The 22,038-nt window shown below is 44.1% G+C and overlaps 1 protein-coding gene across 1 annotated transcript in view; it reads left to right on the forward strand.

The window, feature by feature from the left end:
* Positions 1-22,038, forward strand: part of LOC140212235 (transient receptor potential cation channel subfamily M member 1-like) — a 333,942-nt gene that overhangs the window by 256,477 nt on the left and 55,427 nt on the right. Inside the window, exons 14-17 of the mRNA XM_072282961.1 lie at positions 627-767; positions 4,174-4,203; positions 11,594-11,889; positions 15,045-15,273. Of these exons, the coding sequence (XP_072139062.1) occupies positions 627-767; positions 4,174-4,203; positions 11,594-11,889; positions 15,045-15,273 (696 nt within the window). The remainder of the gene's footprint in view (positions 1-626; positions 768-4,173; positions 4,204-11,593; positions 11,890-15,044; positions 15,274-22,038) is intronic.

A 22,038-nucleotide genomic window follows, 5' to 3' on the forward strand; every position in this document is an offset into this window, starting at 1 on the left:
TTGGTGACAAGCCAAATCTCCTCAAACTCCTAACGAAATATAGCTGCTGCTGTGCCTTCTTTGTAACTACATCGATAGCTTGGGCCCAGGATAGATCCTCAGGGATGTTGACATCCAGGAACTTGAAATTGCTCACACTTTCCAGTTCTGATCCCTCTACGAGGGCTAGTGTGTGTTCCCTCTGAACTTTCTCAAGTCCACAATCAGTTCTTTGGTCTTACTGACATTGAGTGCAAGATTGTTGCTGTGACACCACTTAACCAGCTGATCTATCTCACTCCTGTACGCCTTCTCACCACCATCTGAAATTCTGCCAACAATAGTTGTGTCATCAGCAAATTTATAGGTGGCATTTGAGCTGTGCCTAGCCAAATAGTCAAGGGAGTAGAGCGAGCAGAGCAGTGGGCTAAGCACATATCACTGAGGGGCACCTGTGTTGATTGCTAGTGAGGTGGAAATGTTATTTCTGATCTGCACAGACTGTGGTCTCCCGGTGAGGAAGTCAAGGATCCAGTTGTAGAGGGAGATACAGAGGCTGAGGTTTTGGAGCTTTGTGGTCAGAACTGTAGGAATGATGGTGTTTGGAGTAAGCCACATTTTACACATGTGCTTATTGTTTGTTGCAGGGGAACCTACCCCCAGATTACCACATCAATTTGATTGACATTGGGCTGGTCATTGAGTACCTGATGGGAGGAGCGTACCGCTGTGCGTACACTCGCAAATCGTTCAGAACACTTTACAATAACTTATTTGGGCCAAAGCGGGTAAATATCAGCCTAACTGAATAAAATTTATCTCTAATTGTAGAATGATTTGTAAACTTTCTAACCATTTCTTTTAAACTCCAAGATTTGCATCACATATGAAGTATCCCTCAGTGGTTAGAGTGAGTGATCTCAAGGATATACCCTGTGATATCCCCTCACACTCTCCAGTAGTGGGGTAGTGGGGATGCTGACTGCACTCTGGGCCCAGCTAATCACTGGGATGGTGACTGATGCTCTCCCTCAGTTGCTGAGTGTTTTCATGTGCAGTAATGATACCCAGTGTACCTTCCAGCATCCCCACCCTACGTCTAATTTCAAACCTGCAGAAATATCCGAGTGGGAGAGCTGTAGCCATCCCCAAGCTCTGATCCCAAATCTCTGACTGTCTTCCTCTCCCTTGAAGAATCTCAGCCAGACTACTCTCCATCTGTGACTGGCAGATGAATTGGAAAGATCCTGTTTGCACCATCATGGAGTAAACTTGTGTTACGTGACTGGAGTCCGCTGGGCTCAGTTCCCCTGGCACTAAGACAAGGACGTAAACAGATGCAGATACATATTTGTCCTCTCACATCTGCTTTACACTCAATAAGATCACAGATAATCTTACTTTCTCCCATCCAAACTGAATTTTCCTCTAATTCCTTTAACATCCAACAATGTCTTGATCTTTGTTATGAATATACTTGGTGGTTGACCACCAAAACCATATAACCGTAAATAACCATATAACAATTACAGCACGGAAGCAGGCCATCTCGGCCCTTCTAGTCCGTGCCGAACTCTTACTCTCACCTAGTCCCACTGACCTGCACTCAGCCCAGAACCCTCCATTCCTTTCCTGTCCATATATCTATCCAATTTAACTTTAAACGACAACATCAAACCTGCCTCAACCACTTCTGGTGGAAGCTTGTTCCACACAGCTACCACTCTCTTGAGTAAAGAAGCTCCCCCTCATGTTATCCCTAAACTTTTGCCCTTTAATTCTCAACTCATGTCCTCTTGTCTGAATCTCCCCCATTCTCAATGGAAAAAGGCTATCCACATCAACTCTGTCAATCCCCCTCATAATTTTAAACACCTCTATCAAGTCCCCCCTCAACCTTCTACGCTCCAAAGAATAAAGACCTAACTTGTTCAACCTTTCTCTGTAACTCAGGTGCTGAAACCCAGGTAACATTCGAGTAAATCTTCTCTGTACTCTCTCAATTTTATCGACATCTTTCCTACGATTCAGTGACCAGAACTGTACACAATACTCCAAACTTGGCCTTACACAATTTCAACATTACATCCCAACTCCTCTACTCAATGCTCTGATTAATAAAGGCCAGCATACCAAAAGCTTTCTTCACCACCCTATCCACATGAGATTCCACCTTCTGGGAACGATGCACCATTATTCCTGGATCCCTCTGTTCTACTGCATTCTTCAATGCCCTACCATTTACCATGTATGTCCTATTTTGATTATTCCTACCAAACTGTAGCACCTCACATTTTTCAGCAATAAACTCCATCTGCCATCTTTCAGCCCACTCTTCTAACTGGCCTAAATCTCTTTGCAAGCTTTGAAAACCTACTTCGTTATCCACAACGCCACCTATCTTAGTATCATCTGCATACTTACTAATCCAATTTACCACCCCATCATCCAGATCATTAATATATATGACAAACAACATTGGACCCAGTACAGATCCCTGAGGCACACCGCTACACACCATCCTCCAATCTGACACACAGTTATCCACCACTACTCTCTGGTGTCTCCCATCGAGTCTCCCACTGCTGAATCCATTTTACTACTTCGATATTAATGCCTAACGATTGAACCTTCCTAACTAACCTTCCATGTGGAACCTTGTCAAAGGCCATACTGAAGTCCATATAGACAACATCCACCGCTTTACCCTCGTCAACTTTCCTAGTAACCTCATCAAAAAATTCAATAAGATTTGTCAGACATGACCTTCCATGCACAAATCCATGTTGACTGTTCCTAATCAGACCCTGTCTATCCAGATAATTATATATACCATCTCTAAGAATACTTTCCATCAACTTACCCACTACTGATGTCAAACTCACAGGCTGATAATTGCTAGGTTTACTCTTAGAACCCTTTTTAAACAATGGAACCACATGAGCAATACGCCAATCCTCCGGCACCATCCCCGTTTCTAAAACACTTTCTAACTTTGAATTCCAAGAATTTGTCAAGTTCAAGGTGGATATAACACTTCACATAGAACTACAGCACATGATGTAGTGTCAACCTTTAACCTACTCTAAGATCAATCTAACCCTTCCCTCCCACATAGCCCTCCATTTTTTCTCACCTATGTGCCTACCTAAGAGTCACTAAATGTTCCTAATTTATATACCTCTACCACCACCCCTAGCAGGGTGTTCCACACATCTACCACTCTTAGTATAAAAACCAACCTCTAACATCCCCCATACCTCCAATCACTTTAAAATTATGCTCTTTGTATTAGCCATTTTCTGACTCTCCACTGAATTTATGCATCTTTTCATCTTGTACATCTCTATCAAATCCCCTATATCTTCCTTTTCTCCAAAGAGAAAAGCCCTAGCCTGTTAAACCTATCCACATAAAATGTTCTCTCTAATCCAGACAGCATTCTGGTAAATCTCCTCTGCACTCTCTCTAAAGCATCCACATCCATCCTACAATGAGGCAACTAGAAATGAACACAATATTCCAAGTGAATGATCATCCTCTTATCTTGAGAGTGTGGCCTCTTGAAATTAAACATCCCAGTGACCAACTTGTCAAACTGCCATAAAAATAGATGTGGTCTCAGCAGTAATTAGAAATACAATATCTGTACTCAGGAGGCTAAACATCTTCACAATATTCGAGACGTGGTCTCACCAGTAATTGCAATATAATATCTGTATTCTTGTGTCTCAAATCATCTTACAGTGACAATGAATTATTAACCTTCCAAATCACTTGTTATACCTGTCCAATTAACTTACAGTGATTCACTACAGCACACCAGCTGGTTCTCCCTCATCTAATCTGCTAGTTATAACCTCAAAAAACTTAGTTTTCTTAAATCTATATTCTGTTTTTAATCAGTTTTGCTGCTAATGTTAACCTAATTCGTCTTGGTTTTCATTATCTCACTCAGTCCCTTATGAAACATTGGGGTTATATCTGCTTGTTCCAATCAGTGGGATGTGTTCTAGTCTGTGAGTGTTGACAGGGCATCCTGTTGTGTGAATCTGTTGCTTTCAGCTTCAAGCAGAATTGCAGTCATTGGAAGATTTCATTGGCTCCATAATCCACACCACCCTGAATGTAAAAGATACCGTTTTCTAATCTGCTTTCTAACCTTCCAATCTGTTTTATTCTGTCTTCCTGCAGCCAAAAGCTCTTAAACTTCTGGGAATGGAGGTGAGTATTCAGAATCAGGTTTAATATCACTTAAATATGTCATGGAATTTGTTAACTTTGTGACAGTAGTACAATGCATTACATGAGACAAAAAATAAAACTGTGAATTACAGTAAGTATATATTTATATTAAATAGTTAAAAATAGTGCAAAAATAGGAAATAAAAAGAGCAAAGAGGTTTAATGTTCATTCAGAAATCTGACGGCAGAGGGGAAGAAACTGTTTCTGAATCATTGAGTGTGTGCCTTCGGGCTTCTGTATCTCCTTCTTGATGGTAGCAATGAGAAGAGGGCATGTCTTGGGTGATGGGGGTCCTTAATGATGGACTATGCCTTTTTGAGGCATTGCTTCTTGAAGATGTCCTAGATGCTACAGAGGATAGTGCCCATGTTAATAAATCTCCAGGACCAGACAACATATACCCAAGGGTACTTAAAGAGGTCTGTGATTATATATACAAATCCCTAACATGTATTTTTCCAAAGTCAGTGAAGACTGGTGAAATCACTGTGGAGGATCAGAGGTCTGAGTCCATAGGACACTCAAAGCTGCTGTGCAGGTTGACTGTGTGGTTAAGAAGGCATACGGTGCATTGGCCTTCATCAATTGTGGGATTGAGTTTAAGAGCCGAGAGGTAATGTTGCATCTCTATAGGACCCTGGTCAGACCCCACTTGGAGTACTGTGCTCAGTTCTGGTTGCTTCACAAGAGGAAGGATGTGGAAACTATAGAAAGGATGCAGAGGAGGTTTACAAGGATGTTTCCTGGATTGGGGAGTAAGCCTTATGAGCATAGGTTGAGTGAACTCTGCCTTTTCTCCTTGGAGCGACGGAAGATGAGAGGTGACCTGATAGAGGTGTATAAGATGATGAGAGGCATTGATCGTGTGGATAGTCAGAGGCTTTTTCCTAGGGCTGAAATAGCTAGCGCAAGAGGGCACAGTTTTAATGTCACGCAACACACATCAAAGTTGCTGGTGAACGCAGCAGGCCAGGCTGCATCTGTAGGAGGAGGTGCAGTCGACGTTTCAGGCCGAGACCCTTCGTCAGGACTAACTGAAGGAAGAGTTAGTAAGAGATTTGAAAGTGGGAGGGGGAGGGGGAGATCCAAAATGATAGGAGAAGACAGGAGGGGGAGGGATGGAGCCAAGAGCTGGACAGGTGATTGGCAAAAGGGATATGAGAGGATCATGGCACAGGAGGCCCAGGGAGAAGGAAAAGGGGGAGGGGGGGGACAAAAACCCAGAGGATGGTCAGAGGGACAGAGGGAGAAAAAGGAGAGTGAGAGAAAGAATGTGTGTATATAAATAAATAACAGATGGGGCACGAGGAGGAGGTGGGGCATTAGCGGAAGTTAGAGAAGTCAATGTTCATGCCATCAGGTTGGAGGCTACCCAGACGGAATATAAGGTGTGGTTCCTCCAACCCGAGTGTGGCTTCATCTTTACAATAGAGGAGGCCGTGGATAGACATGTCAGAATGGGAATGGGATGTGGAATTAAAATGTGTGGCCACTGGGAGATCCTGCTTTCTCTGGCAGGCAGAGCGTAGAAACATCGACGTACCTCTTCGTAGAGATGCTGCCTGGCCTGCTGCGTTCACCAGCAACTTTGATGTGTGTTGCTTGAATTTCCAGCATCTGCAGAATTCCTCATGTTTACAGTTTTAATGTGCTTAGAAATAGGTACAGAGGAGATGTCAGGGGCAAGTTTTTTACTCAGAGGGTGGAGAGTGCGTGGAATGGGCTGCCAGCAACGGTGGTGGAGGCAGATACGAAAGGGTCTTTTAAGAGACTCCTGGATAGGTACATGGAGCTTAGAAAAATAGAGGGCTAAGGGTAACCCTTGTTAATTTCTAAGGTAAGGACATGTTCCACACAGCTTTGTGGGCCGAAGGGCCTGTATTGTGCTGTAGGTTTTCTGTTCTATGTTTCTATGACTGGAAATGGGGTGACGTTGTCCCGGTGTGTAAGAAGGGTGACTGCACTGACTCTGGTAACTATAAACCAGTAAGCTTAATGTGTATTGCGGCAAAATAATGGAAACAGTAATAAAGAATGAGATGGAAAAGCAGTTGTTAAGAACAGGCATGTTCGCAAAAAGCCAGCATGGGTTCAGATGAAGAAATCAGGTTTTACTAATATGCTGGAGTTCTATGAAGAGGCAACTAAAATTTATGATAACAACAGAACGGTTGATTACATTTACTTGGACTTTCAGGAGGCTTTTGACAAGGTACCCCATAAGAGGTTAATATTCAAATTAAGATGTGCAATTGGGTGCAGAATTGGCTCAAAAACAGAAAACAGTGAGTTTTCACACCAGGAAGATGTTAAAGGTGGGGTTCTGTGGGGATCAGTTTTAGGGCCACTGCTGTTTTCAGTTTACATTAATGATTTGGATAAACACGTAACAAATAAACTAGTAAAGTTTGCGGATGACACAAAATAAGAGTGATGGGCTGATAACATGCAGGCAGCAGAATCAATACAATAAACAAAATCCAAATGTTGACAAATAAATAGCAGGTGAAAGTAAATGTAACGTATTACATATAGGAAGTAGAAAATTAGGTGTAAATATACAATGGAGGAGGGGTTCCTAAATTAGAAAGTGCACTGCATGAGAAAGATTTAGGCATTCCAGTAGACTCATCACTATCAACATCTAGACAATGCATGGAAGCGATTAGGAAGGCTAACAGAATGTTGGGCTAGTTAATGCGCTCAGTGGAGTTCAAATCTAGAGACGCTATCCTTAAGCTGCAATGTGTTTGTGAGGCCACACCTTGAATACTGTGAACAATTTTGGTCATTGCATTTTGTGACGGACGTGAAGGCACTGGAGTGTGAGCTATGAAGAGGGACTGAAAGAATTAGATCTTTTTGGCCTGAATAGATGTAGAATGAGAGGAGACATGACAGAAGTATTTAAATCATTAAGGTCAGCCGCTACTTCAAAATTAATCCATCATCAATTACACGGGAAAATAGATGGAGATTAAAGGGAGGTTTCAGGCTAACATCAGGAAGCATTTCTTTACACAGTGAGTTATGGATACATGGAACAAACTACCTAGTTGTGTAGTTGAAACTAGTACCTTAGAGACTTTCAAATCTAAACTTGATAGTGAACAGGAATTTGGCAATGTTTGTTGGGCCGAATGGCCTGTTCTTTTCAAATACTTTCTAATGTTCTAATGATGGAGTTGACTAAGTTTACAACTCTCTGCAGCTTAGTTTGATTCTGTACAGTAGACCCCCCCACCCCACCCCACATACCCCAGGGTGATGCAGCCAGTTAGAACGCTCTCTGTAGTACATCTGTGGAAATTTGCAACTTACAAAATCTCCTGAAACTCCTAATGCTGTTGCTGTGCCTTCCTTGTACCTGCATTAATATGTTGGCCCAGGTTAGATCGTCAGAGAACTCTCATTCCTCAGCAACTTGAAATTGCCCACTCTTTCCACCTCTGATCCCTCGATGAGGACTGGTGTGTGTTCCCTCATCTTACCCTTTCTGAAGTCAACAATCAGTTATTTGGTCTTATTAGAGATCTAGCTTCTGGAGATTTTCTATCAGAACTGTAAGCATGCTGGTGCGAACCGCTGGGCTGTAGTCAAGAAACAGCATTGTGACATGGGTATTTGTGTTGTTCATGTGATTCAAGGTCGTGTGGAGAGCAAATGAGGTTACATCCACCATAGACCTATTGTGGCGATCAGCAAATTGCAGAGAGTCCAGGTCCCTGCTGAGGCAGGAGCTGATTCTAATCATAACCAACATCTCAAAGCACTTCATCCCCTGAGTGCTACAGAACAATATGTTATTAAGGCAGTTCACACTGCTGTTCCTGGGCACTGGTATAACTGTTGTCCTTCTGACTGTAGCAATGAGAGATTGAAACTGTCTTTGAACACACCCAGTAGTTGATTGGCACAGGTTTTCAGAGCCTTACCAGGTATTCCATCGGGACCTGTCACTTTGAGAGGATTTACCCTCTTCACCGTCCTGATATCAGTGTCCTAGACAGAGATCAAAAAGTTACTGAGTACTGCAGTGATATTCTTTCAGATTCTCATTGTTTCTGGTAAATATGTTAATTAATCCTCACCTTCACAACTGCCCATCACCTCCCTCTAGTCCCCTTCCTCCTTCCTTTTCTTCCATAGTCTACTCTCCTCTCCTGTTGGATTCCTTCTTCTTCAAGCCTTTACTTCTTCCACCTATCACCTGCCAACTTACACTCCTTCCCCCCTCCCTCCCCTCACCTTCTCATTCTGCCTTCTGCCCCTTCCTCTCCATAGATGCTGCCTGACCTGCTGAGTTCCTCCAGAATTAGGTGTGTCGTGCGTGTGTGTGTGTGTGTGTGTGTGAGACAGAGAGTCTCTGGTGTGTGTGTGTGTGTGTTTGTGTGTGTGCGAGTGGTGTTTGTGTGTGTGTGTGTGTATGTGTGTGTTTGTGTGTGTGAGCATCTGGTGTTGGTGTGAGTCTCTTGTGTTTGTGTGTGTGTGAGTGTCTGGTGTTTGTGTGTGTGAGTGGTGTTTGTGTGTGTGTGTGTTTGTGTGTGTGTTGTTCAGTGAACATGTTGATATCAGCAGTCTGATTGGGGAACACCACTAGCCCCGCAATGCTCAGCACTGCTCTCTGAACTTACAATACTAGCATACAATATCAATCCTCAGCCATTCTGATTTGGTCTTTTCACCAGCAGGACTTTTATTTAATTTCAGAGAGAAAAAAATAAATGGGCCTGGAGACTAATTTTCAATGAAAAGCAGCTGCAGAGATTGGAACCTGCATGCTGGACAGATGGTGGAGTGGTGGTGAAGAAAGATGTTGCTAAGCCTACATACAAAGTCAGGAATTGAAAGGCTGAGTGTGGTGGGACTAATGTTCTGAGCTGCGTATATTTCAATGCAAGGAGTATCATTGGAAAGACGGATGAGTTTAGTTCATGAATCAGCATGCGGAATTATGACATTGAAGCTATCAGTGAGACTCGGTTGCAGGAGGAAGACTGGCAGCTCAATGTTTCAGGATGCCATTGTTTTAGGTGCGATAAATTGAGAGGGATTAACGGGATGGTGTGTATTACTAGTAAGGGAAAATGTCACAGCAGTACTCAGTCAGGACACACTGGAGCCTTTATGGGTAGATCTGAGGAATAAGAAAGGTATGGCCACATTAATGGCATTATATTATAGACCACCCAACAGTCAGTGGGATTTAGAGGAGCAAATTTGTGGTGGAATTGCAGACTGATGCAAGAAACATAATATCTGTGATAGCAGGTGATTTTAAATTTCCACATATTGACTGGAGCTCCCATAGTAAAAGGGCTGGAAAGGGATGAGTTAGTCAAATGTGTTCAGGGAAGTTTCCTTAATCAGTAGATGTGATCTACTATTTGCAAATTTGACAAGGCAGGTGACAGGAGTTTGTGATCATAATGCCATTAGTTTCAAGTAATTGTGGATAGGTCTGGTCCTTGGGTTAAGATTCTAAAGTGGAGAAGGGCAAATTTTGATAGTACCAGAAATGATCTGGCAAGTGTGGTTTGGAATGAATTGTTTTCTGGCAAAGGTGTATCGATACTCATGATAAAATAAGTCTAAGTCAGCATGGTTTCGGTAAAGGGAAGTCTTGCCTGACAAATCTTTTAGAGTTCTTCAAGGAAGTAACAAGCAGCGTGGACAAAGGAGAGGCGGTGGATGTCATTTACATGGATTTTCAGAAGGCATTTGATAAGGTAACACACAAGAGACTGCTTAACAAGATAAGATCCTGTGGTGTTACAGGAAAGATACTGGCATGGATAGAGGAGTGGCTGACAGGCAGGAGGCAATGACTGGGAATAAAAGAAGCCTTTTCTGGTTGGCTGTGGGTGACTAGTGGTGTTCCTCAGAGGTCAGTACTGGGACTGCTACTTTTCACATTGTCAATGATTTGGATAATGGAATTGATGGCTTTGTGGCAAAGTTTGCAGATAAGTGGAGGGGTAGGTAGTGCTGAGGAAGCAATGCAATTGCAGCAGGACTCAGACAAATTGGAAGAATGGGCAAAGAGGTGGTAGATGGAATACTGTGTTGGGAAATGTATGATAATGCATTTTGGTAAAAGGAACAATAGTTCAGACTATTATCTAAATGGAGAGAAGGTTCAAACATCAGAGGGGCAGAGGGACTTTGGAGTCCTTGTACAAGACTCCCAGAAGGTTAATTTATAGATTGAGTCTGTGGTAAAGAAGACAAATGCAATGTTGGCATTTATTTCAAGGGGAGTAGAATATAAAAGCAAGGAGATAATGTTAAGGCACAGTCAGGCTGCACTTGGGAGTATTGTCAACAGTTTTGGACCCCATATCACAGAAAGGATGTGTTGTTATTGGAGAGAGTGCTGAGGTGGTTCATGAGGATGATTCTGGGAATGAAGAGGACAACATATGAGGAAGGTTTGACAACTTTGTGCCTGTACTCACTGGAATTTAGCAGAATGCCCAAGACCTCTCTCTGTAACTGGATCCTGATCTTCTTGACTGACAGAAGTTAGGGCAGCTGGTGGAATGGTGCGAGCACAACAACTGGAGTCTCGACACGGACAAGACTAAAAAGATGAAGTGCATTACGAAAGGTGTACGATGACCTCTCCCCACTGCGCGTAAAAGGCTGCTCTGTGGAGAGAGTTCAGAGCACCAAGTTTTTGGGAGTGCAGTTAACAGAGGATCTCACCTAGATCCTCAACACCGCCACTTTGATCAAGAAAGCACAGTACTGCCTTCACTTCCTAAGGCGAGTGAGACGACGCCGTCTCTCTCCCCCTTCCATTCTAACCAATTTTCCAGGAGCACCACTGAGAGTGCCCTGACCAGCTGCGTCACCGTCTAGTATGGGAAATGCAAGACATCTAACCACAAGTCCCAACGAAGAATTGTGAGGACTGCTGAGGGGATCATCGGAGTCTCTCTTCCACCCATCTGAGGTAATTATCAGGAGCGCTGGGTATGCAGGGCCCTTAACGTTGTCAGTGACCACTCCCATCCATCCAACAATCTCTCTGACCCCCTACCATCGGGCAGGAGGTAGCGCAGTATCAGGACAAGGTCTGTTAGGATAGGAAGCAGCCTCTTTCCCCCAGGCTGTGAGCCGAATGAGCTCCTGCCACCACCCAGATCTCACCATGTATGAAGCAGCAGTGGTGTTATACTGTTTGCTTTTAAACGTGCCACAAATGCAGCTTATTATTTGTTGATTTGTTTACGGTAATATTATGTGTTGTGTGTGAGTTATATGTGTAGTCTTATGCACCTTGATCCAGAGGAACATTTGACGGTTTACATGTGTATGGTTGAATGACAATAAACTTGAACTTGTCCTGTCCTCCTGTCCTAGGATGATGAACCACCCTCAAAATCTAAGCGGAAGAAGAAAAAGAAGAAGAAGGAGGAGGAGATTGAGATCGATGAGGATGACCCTGCCATTGGCCGGTTTGCCTTCCCCTACCACGAGCTGCTGGTGTGGGCAGTGCTGATGAAAAGGCAGCGTATGGCTCTCTTCTTCTGGCAGCAGGGTGAGGAGGCTCTGGCCAAAGCCCTAGTGGCCTGCAAGCTCTACAAGGCCATGTCCAATGAGTGTTCTGCTAGTGAGCTTGTGGATGACATCTCTCAGGATCTTGAAAACAACTCCAGGTTAGTTTCTTTCCTGTCCTACTATTCCCAATGTTCTCCTGTTCCCAATTCCTAACTCCTGCCCTTCCCAATATCAAGGTTATCTTCAATGAGTGATGCCTTCAAAATATGGCATCCATTGGTAAGGGTTGCCACCATCTAGGACATGCCCTATTCTCATTTCTACCATCAGGGACGAGGTACAGGAGCCTGAAGACACACAGTCAACATTTTAGCAACAGCTTTTTCCCTTCTGCCATCAGACATCTGAATGGTCCAGGAACCCATATACACTACCTCACTATTTTTGCTCTTTTTTTTGTACTACTTTTTATCTGTATTTCTAACTGTGATTTATAATGTCTTGCACTTTACTACTGCCACAAAACAGCAAATTTCAGGACATGTGTCAGTGATAATAAGCCTACTTCTGGTTCTGATCCAGTCACAGGGTGTGAGAATGGTGCTCACTTATTTTTGACTAATAACACATATAGTAGAACATGTGTAAGAGTTCTATGGCGATGCTGTAGATATTTCATTGTAGCAATTCTATAAAAGCAGCCTGTTCCTCTGGTAGACTGTCCTGGTTTCAGCTAAAAAATAAGGGGCTAGGATGTTCAGCTTAGGAATGCTATGTCAGCCAATCAGGATGGTAGAATTGGGAGAAGGTTCTAGAGAGAGCTGGGCGGAGTGAGATTTGTGACGGACATTGTAGTTTGAGGTTCCTTATGCGGAGAGGACAGGAAGGAGATGGCTGACGATGCCAGTGGGAAGGGGCATCCCCCTTGTATAAAGTGCTTTGTGTTGGTAAATGGCTCCAAGGAGGAAGGGCCAATACTCCCGAGAGAGCGCCTGTTTATTCGAGATGGATTTTGAGCGACGTTCCGAAGGTGGTGTGTGCTTTCACACAGACTGTGGGTCCAGCATGTGAGTAAAACACACAACTTCAAGATGATCTCCAACTTTATGTGCACATTTGGATTGCGTTAACTGTAATGGGCCCTTTTATTTTTTTCTCTCTTTTCTTTTTTCTACTAACTGTTCAACAAAGCTGAATTTTTAAATATACTTTCTCTATAATTTTATGCAGTATATGATCTGTTATTTCTTGCCAACCAACAATTGTGTATGAACAGTATTTACACAGCATTCACTCAAATCGAGGTTTTTAAAAATCAGAACATTACTTTGTTCCTGTTTGGTTGAACCCCAAATCATATCAACCCTAGACATATATAGTTTATGAAAGGTGGCCTCATTATGGAGTCTCAAGGCTGTTCACTGAGCCGGCTAAAGAGGAACATTTGCATAAGAGCCCGCTGAGAGGGTTACATAAGAAAAATAAATTTCTCACCCCCCCTTGCTCACTCAGACTCATAATGATCATAAATTCAATACAACATTCCTGAAATAATCCTATATCTCCTAATTCCCTTATTATATGAAGATCGTTAGATCTTTTTTTGAATATCCTCAGTAACTGTGCCTCTTTTGGATAGGGAATTGCAAACATTCACCACCCTGTGGTGAAGGAATTTCTTCCCATCTCCATGCTGGCTGGCCATCCTCTTATTGTGAGACTGTGACCCCGGGTTCCATCACTGCAACCAGCGGGTACTCCAACACTGTAAATATTTAGTACATTTCAACTACATAAATTCTCATTTTCCTGAACTCTGAAGAGTACAGTTCCAGCTGCTTCATGTGAGAAAGAGCCAGGACTCAAGGACCTGAGTTGTAGGAGAGGTTGGGCAGGTTAGGACTTTATTCCTTGGAATGGAGGAGACTGAGGGATCTTACAGAGGTTCATCGATAGGATGAATGCACGTCATCTTTTTTCCCAAGGAAAGGAAACAAAAAAACTAGAAGGCATGGATTGAAGATGAGAGGGGGACTTGAGGAGCAGAAGATGGTGTGAACGAGCTGCCAGAGGAGCTGAGGATGGCAGGAATGAGTTGATAGAGGAGCAGAGAACTGTGTGAATGGGCTGCCAGAGGAGCTGAGGATGGTGTGAATGAGTTGATAGAGGAGCAGAACCATGTGAATGAGTTGATAGAGGAGCAGAGAACTGTGTGAATGGGCTGCCAGGGGAGCTGAGGATGGTGTGAATGAGTTGATAGAGGAGCAGAGAACCGTGTGAATGGGCTGCCAGAGGAGCTGAGGATGGCGCGAATGAGCTGCCAGAGACAATGGTTAAGGCATTAACCACATTTAAAGGATATTTGGCACCTACATGGATCAGAACATTTTTGACAAATGGAACTAGTTTAGATGTGCACTCATGGGCGGGTTGGAATAAAGGATCGGTGTCCATGCAGTATGACTCCATAATATCTCCTCATAGCACATTTGCCTCATTCCAGGAATCCATCTTTTTCTGCCTTCCCTGCGTCGCGTATTACTTTGGTCAAAATTGTGCTCAATATTTCCTGAGTAGTCTCAGCATTTCTCGGATCTCAGTCCAATACGGGCCGGCAGCCGTGCCTGTACCGTTCAACACGGGCTGGTGTCGGTACCTGTACCGTTCAACACGGGCCGGTGTCGGTACCTGTACCGTGCGACTCGGGCTGGTGTCGGTACCTGTACCGTTCAACACGGGCCGGTGTCGGTACCTGTACCGTGCGACTCGGGCTGGTGTCGGTACCTGTACCATGCGACTTGGGCTGGTGTCGGTACCTGTACCGTTCAACACGGGCCGGTGTCGGTACCTGTACCGTGCGACTCGGGCTGGTGTCGGTACCTGTACCATGCGACTCGGGCTGGTGGCTGTGCCTGTGCCATTCGACATGGGCTGGTGTCGGTGCCTGTATCGTTCGACTCGGGCTGGTGGCTGTGCCTCTACCATTTCACTTTGTGATACCATGTGCTGTTGTGTTACAATTGGAAGGATTAGCTCACAGTGTTCATAAGACAAACAGGCTTGACAAAAGATGTGAAGATTCACTCAACTCTTGAGCGTACTATATGGATTCTCCCTATATGTTGTAGTTAAACGTTCTTTCATCAGATGCTGGAATCCTAACAGGAGTAACTCTGTGAGAATGATGCATGTACTTTAAATTGATCTTCATTTTAAACACACAGAAAAGAGAAAGTAATTATTAGTTGGTACTTCAATTTATTCCTATCACTTTGTGCTTCTAGCTCTCTACTGTCTCTCCCTGTCTCTACAGGGACTTTGGCCAGCTTGCTGTTGATCTGCTGGACCATTCCTACAAACATGATGAACAGGTTGCCATGAAATTGCTGACCTATGAGCTGAAGAACTGGAGTGACTCCACGTGCCTGAAGCTGGCAGTAACGGCCAAACATCGGGACTTCATTGCACACACCTGCAGCCAGATGCTGCTGACTGACATGTGGATGGGGCGACTCCACGTACGCAAAAACCCTGGCCTGAAGGTGAGCCGTTCGTGTTAATGGTTTATGTCAGTCTCAGTTTCAGCAGCACCTTTATTGGCCTCTGGATGTCTCTAAGTGTCTGACAGCTAGTGAGAGGCTTTTGAGGTGCGGTTTTTAATACAAAATGCAGCAGCAGATCTACACACAAGCTTTGCCCAAAAAGAAACCGGGCTGCATCATTGGTGTTATTTCTATTGAGGGTGTGGAAAATAATGGCCAGATATTGAGGAGAGATCCTCACCCCTTCGCAACAGTGTCACATCAGTGGAGCTTCCTCTTAAGAGCGCTTCTGAAAGGAAAGTCCTCAAAGAGTGCAGAGGTGGAAAGATGGGTTAGAGTCTGTTATTAAGGATCAGGTTTCAGGGTACTTGGAGGCACATGACAGAACAGGTCAAAGTCAGCTTGGTTGCCTTAAGGGGAAATCTTGCCTGACAAATCCATTGGAATTCTTTGAAGAAATAACAAGAAGATAAAACAAAGGAGAATTTGTGGATGTTGTGTACTTGGATTTTCAGAAGGACTTAAACAAGGTGCTGCACGACTCTGCTTAACAAGAAAAGTGCCCATGGTATTACAGGAAAGATATTAGCATGGATAAAAGATTGGCTGACTGGCAGGAGACAAAAAGTTGGAATAAATGAGGCCTTTTCTGGTTGGCAGGTGGTGTTCCACAGCAGTTGGTGTTGGGACCGCTGCTTTTCATGTTATACATCGACTTCTTGTTCCCCTGACTTAGAACACCTAACAATTAAATGTAGACCATTCTATTTGCCTAGGAGCTCTCATCCGTGATCCTGACTGCAGCTCACATACCAGCAGCAGCCAGTTATAAGCAAGCACTCGCAAAACCTCACGATGCTATCTGCAAGCAAGAAACAGTCCATCTGACACATTCCAAATTATAGTCAGCGACTTTAACCAGGACTGTTTGAAGACAACCCTTCCTAATCATCTCCAGTATGTAACCCATTGCACCATAAGAACATAAGACATAAGTTGGGCTGGCTGGTGGCACAATGGCATCAACGCCGGACCCTGGAGCGGAGGTTCCTGGGTTCGAACCCAGTCGGGCCCGCTCCCGAGCACACTTTCCATCCGTGCCAGGTTGAGTGTCGAGATCGCAACTCGACCTCGTAAAATAAAGGGAAAAATACTGTGAAAATGTCTGTGTGAGAAGTGGCACACCATACAGTCTCTCTCTCGCTCTGCGTCCTGTAAAAACCATGAAAAAGACATCATCACGGACGCACGCATATGCAGGTGCCTCTCCTCAGAGAGGATTCCTCTCCTCAGCCCCACACCCCGGTCTTCATCGGTAATTTTTGATACTGTGTCCAGTCAAGAACCTATCAATCTCTGCCTTAAGTACACCCAATGACCTGGCCTCCACAGCTGCCTGTGGTAACAAATTCCACAAATTCACCACCCTCTGACTAAAGAAATTTCTCTGCATCTCTGTTTTAAATGGATGCAACTCTATCATGAGGCTGTGCCCTCTTGTCCTAGACTTCTTCCATCATCGTTGTGAACCACCTCTGAAACCTCTCCAATGTCAGCATATCTTTTCTGAGTTGGGGAGCCCAAAATTGTTCACAGTACTCAAGGTGAGGCCTCACCAGTGCCTTATAAAGCCTCAGCATCACATCCTTGCTCTTGTACTCTAGACCACTTGAAATGAATGATAACATTGTATTTGCCTTCCTCACCACTGACTCTACCTACAAGTTAACCTTTAGGGTGTTCTGCATAAGGACTCCCAAGTCCCTTTGCATCTCAGATTTTTGGATTTTCTGCCCATTTAGAAAATAGTCTCCACATTTATTTCTACTACCAAAGTGCATGACCAGGCATTTTCTAACATTGTAATTCCTTTGCCATTTTCTTGCCCATTCTCCTAATCTGTCAAAGTCCTTCTGCAGCCTACCTGTTTCCTGCCCTTCCTGCCCTTCCTGCCCCTCCACCAATCTTTGTATCATCTGAAAACTTGGTAACAAAGCCATCTATTCTGTCATCTAAATCATTGATATACAGCATAAAAAGAAGTGGTCCCAACACCAGTCCCTGCGGAACACCATTAGTCACCGGCAACCAACCAGAAAAGGATCCTTTTATTCCCAGCCAATGCTCTAACCATGCCAGTAACTTTCCTGTAATACCATGGGCTCTTAACTTAGTAAGCCACCTCATGTGTAGCACTTTGTTAAAGGCCTGCTGAATGTCCAAATATACAACAACCACTGCATCACCCTTATCTGTCTTACTTGTAATCTCCTCAAAGAATTCCAACAGGTTTGTCAGGCAGGATTTTCCCTGAAGGAAATCATGCTGACTTTGTCTGATCCTGTCCTGTGTCACCAAGTACTCCATAACCTCATCCTTAACAATTAACTCACATCTTCCCAGCCACTGAGATCAGGCTAACTGGTCTATAGTTTCCTTTGTGCTGCCTTCCTCCTTTCTTAAAGAGTGGAGTGACATATACAATTTTCCAGTCCTCTGGCACTATGCCAGAGTCCAATAATTTTTGAAAGATCATTATTAATGCCTCCACAATCTTTACTGCTACCTCTTTCAGAACCCTAGGGTGCAGTTCATCTGGTCTGGGTGACTTATATACCCTTGAGTCGTTCAGCTTTTTAAGTACCTTCGCTCTTGTAATAGTAACTGCATCCACTTCTCTTCCCTCACACACTACAACATCTGGCACACTGCTAGTGTCTTCCACAGTGAAGATTGACGCAAAATACTCATTTAGTTTATCAGCCATCTCCTTGTCCCCCATTATTATTTCTCCAGCCTCCTTTTCTAGTGGTCCTATATCCACACTCATTCCTCTTTTATTTCTTACTTGAAAAAACTTTTTACTATCCACTTTGAGTTTGTTTGTTAGCTTCCTTATTAATAACGAGCTTCCAGCAGAAGTGGTTGAGGCAGGTTTGATGTTGTCATTTAAAGTTAAACTGGACAGCTATATGGACAGGAAAGGAATGGAGGGTTATGGGCTGAGTGCAGGTCGGTGGGACTAGGTGAGAGTAAGAGTTCGGCACGGACTAGAAGGGCCGAGATGGCCTGTTTCTGTGCTGTAACTGTTATATGGTTATTTCATCTTTTCCCTCCTAATGATTCTTTTAGTTGCTCTCTGTAGGTTTTTAAAAGTTTCCCAATTCTCTGCTTTCCTGCTTATTTTTGCTTTGTTGTATGCCCTTTCTTTTGTTTTTACATTGGCTTTGACTTCCCTTGTCAGCCATGGTTGTACAATTTTGCCATTTGAATATTTATTTGTTTTTGGAATTCATTTAACCTGTACCTTCCTCATTTTTCCCAAAAACTCACACCATTGCTGCTCTGCTGTCATCCCTGCCAGCAACTCCTTCCAATTTACTTCAGCCAACTCCTCTCTCGTACCACTGTAATTTCCTTTACTCCACTGAAATACTGCTACATCAGACTTTACTTTCTCCCTATCAAATTTCAAGTTGAACTCAATCATATTGTGATCACTGCCTCCTAAGGGTTCTTTTACTTTAAGCTCCCGAATCACTTTCACTTCATTACATAACACCCAATCCAGTGTAGTTAATCCCCTAGTAGACTCAACGATAAACTGCTCTAAAAAGCCATCTCTTGGGCATTCAACAAACTCACTCTCCTGAGATCCGTTACCAACCTGATTTTCCCAATCGACCTGCATGTTGAAATTTCCCATGACTATCATAACATTGCCCTTTTGACATGCCTTTTCTATTTCCCGTTGTAATCTGTGGTCCACCTCCCAGCCACTGTTGGGAGGCCTGTATATAACTGCCATCAGGGTCCTTTTACCCTTGCAGTTTCTTAACTCAACCCACAAGGATTCAACATCTTCCAATCCTATGTCACATCTTTCTACTGATTTGATGACATTCATTACCAGCAGGGCCACATCACTCCCTCTGCCTGCCTTCCTATCCCTCCAATACAACGTGTAACCTTGGACATTCAGCTCCCAATTATAACCATCCTTCAGCCACAATTCAGTGATGGCCACAACACCGTGCAATCTGTATAGTGCAAAAGATCATGCACCTTATTTCTTATGCTCCATGCATTGAGATATAACACTTTGAGTGCTGCATTTGCTACCCTTTTTGATTCCGCATCCCTAATGCACTGATACTCACCTTGCTGGCTGCAATTTTGTCCTATCACCTGCCTGCCCTTCCTGACAGTCAGACTGCACGCTATCTTTGCTTTTTACTATCCATCCTATCCCAAGACAAGGGTTCCCACCTCCCTGCCAAATTAGTTTTAACCCTCTCCAGCAGCTCTAACAAACCTGTCCAAGAGAATACTGGTCTCCCTCGGGTTCAGGTGCAACCTATCACTTTTGAACAGGTCATACCTGCCTCAGAAGAGATCCCAATGATCCAAGAACCTGAAGCCCTGCCCCTGCTCACCAGCTTCTCAGCCATGCATTAATCTGCCAAATTACCCTGTTTCTACCCTCACTAGTGTGTGGCACAGGCAGCAATCCAGAAATCACTACCCTGGAGGTCCTGCTTCTCAGCTTTGTGCCTAGCTCTCCAAATTCTCTTTTCAGGACCTCTTTGCTTTTCCTCCCTATATTATTGGTACTAATATGTACCAAGACATCTGGCTGCTCTCCCTTCCCCTCCAAAATGCTATGAACACGATCCAAGTTGTCCCTGACCCTGGTATTTGGGAGGCAACATACCATCCGGGTGTCCCGTTCACATCCACAGAATCTCCTCTCTGTTTCCCTGACTATCGAGTCCCCTATCACTATCGCTCCCCTCTTCCCCCTCTTTTCTTCTGTACCATGGACCATGTTGAGTGCCAGTAACCCAGTCACCGTGGCATTCCCTGGGAGGTCATCCCCTACAACAGTATCCAAAATGGTATACAGTATTTATTATTGAGTTCAACACATGAGACCACTACTACACTATGATAAGGAATGCCTATCGTTTCTTCCCAAGACCGCATTTTGGCAGATCAGACCATTTGACTGTACTCCTACTATGTGAATACAGACAGAGCGTCCAGCAATCCAGATCAGAGGCATTCAAGTCTGGAGATCAAGAATACTACAAGAGGTGCAGGTATGATCTCTGAAAGCCATTTCACAGGCAAAGTGGAGATTCTGGACTAGACTGGAATCACTGAGGGATGCTTGACAGCTGTGGCAGGGTTTGAATGCCATAACCTCCTACAAAGTTAAATCTTGCAGTATAGGGGACAGCAGAGCCTCACTTCCAGATGAGCTCATTGCCTTCCCTGCTCACTTTGACCACCAGAACAGGGGGGAACCATCATGGCCCTCACATCTCCTGAAGATCCTTTGGTCTCAGTATCTGAAGATGATGTGCAGGCTGCCTTCAAGAGAATGAATCCAAGGAAAGCATCTGATGTGGATGGAGTACCTGGCCGAGCACTGAAGACCTGTGGCGACCAACTGGCTGGCGTATTCATGGATTTCTTCAACTTCTTGCTTCGGGAGTGTGTTACCCACCTGCTTCAAGCAGGCTTCAATCATACCAGTGCCCAAGAAGAGTGTGATGACCTGTATCTGTGACTATTGCTCAGTGGCACTTACATCCACAGTGGTGAAGTGTTTTGAGAGGCCGGTATTGAAGCATATCAGCTCCTGACTGAGTGGCGACTTGTATCCACTCCAGCTCACATACTGAGGCAACGGGTCTACAGCAGATGCTCTCTCATTGGCTCTTCACACAACACTGGAACATCTGGACAGCAAAGATGCATAGAGCAGGATGCTCTTTATGGAATACAACTCAGCATTTAACACTATCATCCCCTCGAAACGAATCAGTAAACTTCAAGACTTGGGCCTCAATATCCCCCTTGTGCAATTGGATCCTGGATTTTCTCACCTGAAGACCCCAGTCAGTTACATAAGATATAGGAGCAGGAGTAGCCTGTTCCTCTAATCAATAAGATCCTGGCTGATCTGGTCATGGACTCATCTCCACCTACCTGCCTTTTCTCCTACTATGCAAAAATCTATCCAACCTCGTCTTAATTATATTTACCAAGGAAGCCTCCTCTACTTCATTGGGCAGAGAATTCCACAGATTCACCACTCCCTGGGAAAAGCAGTTCCTCCCCATCTCCATCCTAAATCTACTCCTCCGAATCTTGATAGTCCCATAGTTCTAGTCTCACCTACCACTGGAAACAACTTTCCTGCCTCTATCTTATCTATCTCTTTCATAATTTTGTGTGTTTCTGTAAGAGCTCCTCTCATTCTTCTGAATTCCAGCAAGTACAGTCCCAGGCAACTCAATCTCTCGTCATAGTCTAACCCCCTCATCTCTGGAATCAACCTGGTGAACCTCCTCTGCACTGCCTCCAAATCCAGTATCCTTCCTCAAGGTGTGGCCTCACCAGTACCCTGTATAGTTGCAGCATAATCTCCCTGTTCTTAAATTCAATCCTTCAAGTAATGAAGGCCAACATTCCATTTGCCTTCCTGATAGCCTGCTGCGCCTGCAAAGCAACCTTTTGTGATTCATGCACAAGCACTCCCAAGTCCCTCTGCACAGCAGCAGCCTGCAATCTTTCACCATTTAAATAATAATTTGCTCTTTCATTCCAAAGTGGATAACCTCACATTCACCAACATCGTACTCCATTTGCCAGACCCTTCACATATCTCCACATCTCTGTTTTAAATGAACACTCTGTATCCTGAGGCTGTGCCCTCTTGTCCTAGACCCCCCCACCATGGGAAACATCCTTTCC

Source organism: Mobula birostris, chromosome 18 (assembly GCF_030028105.1).
Source record: "Mobula birostris isolate sMobBir1 chromosome 18, sMobBir1.hap1, whole genome shotgun sequence".
NCBI lineage: Eukaryota > Metazoa > Chordata > Chondrichthyes > Myliobatiformes > Myliobatidae > Mobula > Mobula birostris.